The sequence below is a fragment of the Hesperophylax consimilis genome, chromosome 22 (genome assembly GCF_061612785.1).
Source record: "Hesperophylax consimilis isolate HC1 chromosome 22, BYU_Hcon_1.0, whole genome shotgun sequence".
Lineage (NCBI taxonomy): Eukaryota > Metazoa > Arthropoda > Insecta > Trichoptera > Limnephilidae > Hesperophylax > Hesperophylax consimilis.
In genome coordinates, this window is record NC_142857.1 from 27,689,694 (window position 1) to 27,695,693 (window position 6,000).

General features: G+C 36.5%; 1 protein-coding gene across 2 annotated transcripts in view; it reads right to left on the reverse strand.

Moving 5' to 3' along the window:
• The window catches only part of LOC149413403 (uncharacterized), an 86,962-nt gene extending 84,227 nt beyond the window's left edge, over positions 1-2,735 (reverse strand). For both annotated transcript variants that reach the window (XM_089645245.1, XM_089645242.1), the window contains exons 1-4: positions 2,601-2,735; positions 677-863; positions 441-569; positions 215-301 (exon numbers count right to left, since the gene is read on the reverse strand). In XM_089645245.1, the coding sequence (XP_089501371.1) occupies positions 215-301; positions 441-569; positions 677-863; positions 2,601-2,668 (471 nt within the window). In that variant the 5' untranslated portion in view covers positions 2,669-2,735. The remainder of the gene's footprint in view (positions 1-214; positions 302-440; positions 570-676; positions 864-2,600) is intronic.
• Positions 2,736-6,000: the final 3,265 nt, after the last annotated feature.

Here is a 6,000-nt window from a genome sequence, read left to right on the forward strand (position 1 = left end):
ACAGAACTCGAATAAAACTTTCACATACATGAACGTGAAAATTAACTTGCAAATTTGATGTCGTTCAAATTCTGTGAAACCATCCATATTATTATTTCTTCAAGGGATTTTTTGGTAGTCGGATAAGGAAGCATTTTATCATTTACCATGGTGATACGCGCATAATATAATAATTATATGTTTTTGAATTCATTAAAGGTTTTAATGTACTCACGATGCTTTCTGGATTAGAAGTCGGTAGAGCAGCTCCGGTCTTGTTCTCCACAAAGCACAACAGTATCATAGGTTTTGGTTCACCTTCCTTTTAGAAAAGAGACAGTAAAGTAAACAATATTTCATTATCAGTGATGTAATTCGATATTTTAAATATTTATTACAAATTTGATGACCTATCAGTTAAGTATTCTTTAAAGAGTAATTGAGTATAAGAATGAACTAACCATATGTGTGCCGTGTAGAGCGGGTGAGTAAGGAACCAGAGAAATGTACGAATTCTGTTGAGTGTTCACACAATAAGTATTATTGGTCGTTTCATCTGATGATTGGTTTGTGAGGTTGTTGCTTAATGTCTGAAATGGATAGATAATAAACCATAAATAAATACCGAATAAATAATTACTCATATGCACTCAATAACTACAAAAATGTAGTATTAGAAATTAAATATTGTACTGACGGGAGTTCTTCCAGCAGGTGGTACCGATGGTATCGCACCGACACGTAACAAACGTTTGCCCCGTTTTATTACATAATCATTCTCTTTGAAATGTTCTGAGCAGATACGTTGGTTAACAATATTTGTCTGATCAGCTTTTCCAGAGAAAAACCGCCATTTTGTCCTCGAGTCTGCATCTTTAGGAAATCTTAAAGAAAATACAAAATTAATAGTTTCACTTTTAAGAGAAAAGGAACAGCTCAAAACAAATTAAATTATATGCATACAGGGAGTAAAATGTAGGAAAATAATTGTGGATGTAAAAAAATTTGCTGTCCCGCGGACATTTCTACGATTTAATTTTTTTTCATCACATGTCGACACTAGGTACAACATAGCGCATCACGTGATATGCACACAGAAACAAACGTATGAAAGATTCCCCTATCTTAACAAACGGATTGCAATCTAGAGCAGGGGTCTCCAAACTACGGCCCGCGGGCCGTATCCGGCCCGCCAGTGTCTTCCATCCGGCCCGCGACATCTTATGACCAGTGTCATCAAGGACCCGCGACAGCTAATGGCTAAGACCTTGCTCAGAAGGGGCGAAAACTCCGCGAATTTTTTCGTGCGAATAAATAAATATGCTCGTTGGCGAGGTACTTGGCACCAATACATTCCGTCCACAAGTATCGCGCGAATATATCAAGAGGATTTTTTTGAAAAATCTTTATTTGATTCGCAATGATATCAAGGTCTGAGAAACGAGTATCAAAAATTATCTTCAAAGCTACGTTATCTAAAGCTATATTTTCATCCCTGAAAATTCTATTGTCTACCCCCCCCCCCCCGGTTTTGGCCCTCCGAACTCACTGGAGTAGTCAATGTGGCCCTCCAGCTGAAAAATTTGGAGACCCCTGATCTAGAGCATAGGCTTCAAGTAAGAACGCTGTCCTTGTCCTACCGGTGTTTCAATGGAAGATGCTCTGAGGAACTAGCCTCATTGATCCCCTCAGCACCAGTGAATAGTCGGGAAACACGCCAAACGTAAACATGTTTGTACGCAGTTGATCTTCGGTACGTGAGAACAAGTCGTCTTTACGACTGTGGAACGATCTGCTGGCATCTGTTTCCTCACTCGTACATCGTATTCGTACTCGTATCTTCAAGACCCATGATTATTCCTTACTCTCCTCAAACAGATCCTCCACACAGCATCCCCAAATATGACACAGGCCCTGAGGGAAATCATTTTCCTCAGGGCCTCCTATGTGGAGTTAAAGTAAAAAAAACAAATACGCGTGGCAGTATGATCGATTTTTTTTGTTTTGTTTTTAATTAACTAACTAACCATCACGCCGTTCCCCCGCAGGGGTAGGCAGAGAGGAAGGACCGCCAAACAACTTGGTCTTGGCACACACTCATACATACTATTCTATTATTCTGACTCTTGACATGGCCCGACTGAAGTATCTGATTCACTTGGTCGTGCCATGTCTTCCTCGGGCGTCCCCGACTTCTGCTACCATTTTGTTTTTAACTGATTAAAATATCATCGGACAGCAAAATGACATCCACATTTTTCACTACATATAATATTTATATATATATTAGCAAAAAATATACTAAAACATAATAAAGCCAATTTTAACTTTAATAGACTCATTAAAAGTTGAATAAGTTTTAAAATGGGTTTTATAATCCTTTATTAATACCACGGATTTCCAACAGTAGAAAAAATATACATTTCAAAATATACAATTATTTGTGTAATTGATAAACTTGTCTTATACATATATAAAATTTTATTAAAATACATAAGGCACATCCCTGATTCTGGATAAAACGTCTTTGTGTTTCGCGTAGACCTAATCTCGATTTGACAGTATGTGTTACTAAAACTGTTCATATAATTTTATCTGAATAAGTTTAAAATAACGCTTACCTGTGGAATGTAATGTAACTTTCTCTTTCACTTCTATTTTTACAATATTTCACTGCACAAGCAACCATAATTTCCGTGTTATTTCGTAAAATTTACCGATGACAGCTTGACGCTAGCTGCACAACAATGATGACGTGGTTTTTACCGGCTGGTTCCAAATGGGTTGTCACGTGGTGCCTCCGGCCGGTGAAATGGTACGCCGTTTTCGCTTCTGTACCGACGTATTGCCCCGACTTGCCGGCGAGTTCGTTCGGCTACCGATATTACGACAATATTGCCGGGCCAATCTATTTCCTTCTAGGTATGTTACATAATAATATTCGTTTCTGTTCGCCAGCTACCCGCTATCAAAACTTTAAATTTTGAACAAAATTAGCAAATATAATAGAATAGTTATAATACACATACTTTCGACGCATTCTGACATTTCCCTTAGCTGGAATCGGACGGTTCACTTTTCGTTCATTTCTGTCTTTCACTCGAAGTGAAACGTCTGAACATAGAATGAAACAAAAGTGCCGAATGAATTCAATAGTGAACCAATTCAAAATGGAAGTGGATTTTGGCATTCGGCATCTTTCTCGGAATGAAAGAAAAATGAAACAAAAATGAAACGTCTGAATACGTAATAAATCTTAGTGATTGAAAATATGTTGAAAAGACAGGAAATATAGTTGGTACTGCTTCATCTTTGAGGCGGATTATGTCCAAAGTACGGTTTATCCACTCTTCCTCGAAATGTACGGAGCACAGGAGAGCAAACTTCTCTGGCTGCCAGTTCTCTAGGCCCATGTTCTGAACCCATTCTTGGCATAATTTTTCGTTTGTTTGGAAATCTGTAAAAATGTTTACAAGTCAGATTTTGAGGCAAGCACCTAGTTAAGCTTAGTATTCACAGGCGAGCATGACGTAACAGGTCAAGCGACGATCATTTCTTTATGAAAAATTATGGTTTGAAAAATAAATATATATAATAAAATAATCGGAAAACGATAGGAGGTAGGAATGAAAGCATCCCCCCGAGGCGGCAAAGATTCTCCGTAAGTGCTGTAAGTAGCACCGATAATGTAAAGTAAATATCTAATGCGTTCATAATAAGTCTATAATAATATTATTTACAAATTAATGTCGTGAATACTTATCACAATCAGAGAGATGAGGTTTTTTCCTGAACAAAAAGATAAATATTTTCAATCCTTTTACGATACGAACTCAATCGAATCAAACCTCAGCTGGTTCGAGAAATCTTTTTTTTTGTCAATTCGGCACGTGAATTCAGTCATATTTAAAAATACTGGCCATTTTTACATCCAAGTTTGTGTAAAAAACTAATTTGTTATAATAAACTTACATACATACTTACATTATTTATTAAATTTTCCTTTGATTAATATGGATCCTGCAATCCAGCTTGAATCTACCCAGGGGCATTTCTCTCAGCTTTGGCCTTGAAACTCATTTGAAACCGCCACGCCCACCTCGAAATTCTTATAGAAAACGAATAATATGGCTAAAATCTCAGATCTCATTGGTGAGAGCAGAAGGATTGGTTTGATCTCTCGCTCTCTACAATAATGACTCGTGTAACAGAAAGAGATGACGGAATTTTGCCGTGAATGGTTTATTTATACACGCGGGTTGTCATTTGCTGCCGAAATACTATCATTTCCGTCGTTTTAAAGTTGTTCGTGATAAAAATACAATATAAGCCAGTATAGTGTTAGCGAGTTACAAACATATATTCAACCTACCTACGTAAGTTCAAGTTTAAAGTGAATTGACAGTTTTTAGGTTATTACGTAAAGGGACGTGGACACGGTCAAGCGGATTGATCGCAAGCACGTAGTTTTTTTGTCTATTGTTGTCTATTGTTGTCTATTATTGTCTATGCTTAGCGGCTTGACAGCCCGCATCAAGCCTCTCCGTCAAGCATGGCCACGCCTTCCTGTGATTTCGTGGTGGTCTATGTATATGTACTTCTATGCCTTCCTGTCATTTCGTGACTCGCGGCAAAATGGAATCTGTCAAAGACAAAGCGTTCTTGGCTCTTACGTTAGCTTTATGTTTGAATAAAATAATAAAAAGAAACGAATTTGGTGTCAAGAATGGTACAAGTTAAGGTACCGCTTTACCCATGAGCATTTGCAAAGTGTATTACAGGCTACAGCTATTTTTTGTATGAATATCTTGTGCGGTATTCATACAAAAAATATGTTTTCTCCATTGAAAATTCAGAAAATTATTTATTCTACAGTTTGATTATTAATGACCTTGAAAACCGCTGTCATAATTATTAAAAAATACTAAAATACTTCCAAAATTTTTAAATTAGATGGATTTCTACAAATTGAACACAAAAACAATAACTAAGTACCTATTTTACAACAATTTTATTCAATTTATATCATTGTTTATGATACGTGATATTTATTTGTCTATTGTCGTTTGTCTATTCCCACAAAAATATAAATTCGCATCAAGCCTCGCCGCAAGCACGTAGAATTGCGCAATGCTTGCAAGCCAGCTTCGGTACACGGTCAAAATGCTTGACACAAAGTGCCATAGACAATAAACTACGTGCTTGCGATCAAGCCGCTTGACCGTGTCCACGTCCCATAACATACTTGGCATATGTCTTCCTCCACAACGTATAAATGTTATTTATTATATCGACCAACTTATTCATGTTATTGATTAGTGTTATCCTGTATTATCTTATTGTTTTGGTGAAATTAAAGATTTTTAAACATATGTAACCATGAGTTCATGAGGCTAAAAAATGTCGGAATTCTTCGTCGTACTGTCGGACAATCATGTTTTGGAAATTTTCTTCAGTGTTGTTGCAAATTTCTTGTCATTTTGGGTTTCTTCTTCTCAGATTAACAAGTTTCATCTTAAGGAAATGCACTGTAAAAGTTTATTTTCTTAGTCAGATGAACCTTGCCCTTGGAAAACATTTCGACATTTTTCTGCTTCAAGGACATTTTTATTTTTAAAATATTTTTTTGGGCTAGTGAATGAATGGAGTAGGCCGAGAGCAATTATATTGTCTATGGTTGCATCTTACTTTTAGATGACCTTGAGTTTTTTCTATCTTGTCTACTGCTCTTTTCCGCACGGTAGGTACTGCTTGTATATCTGTGGTTAAGTACTGTATAATTCTGTTGTATACAAAAAGCCCGAAGATATCGATCTAGAGAGTGGTATATTTATGAATCTACCAATTGATGGAGACTTTACAGTTTATAAGAAATCCTTATTTGCAGACATAGTTTATGAAAATTTGCTACAATATCGTATTGATAAAATCAAAATACCCATTGCCCACGTCACTGACAATATCTGTCACAATAAAATAACACGCAATGTGTTCTTATAAAAACCACTGCTGGTCGATGAA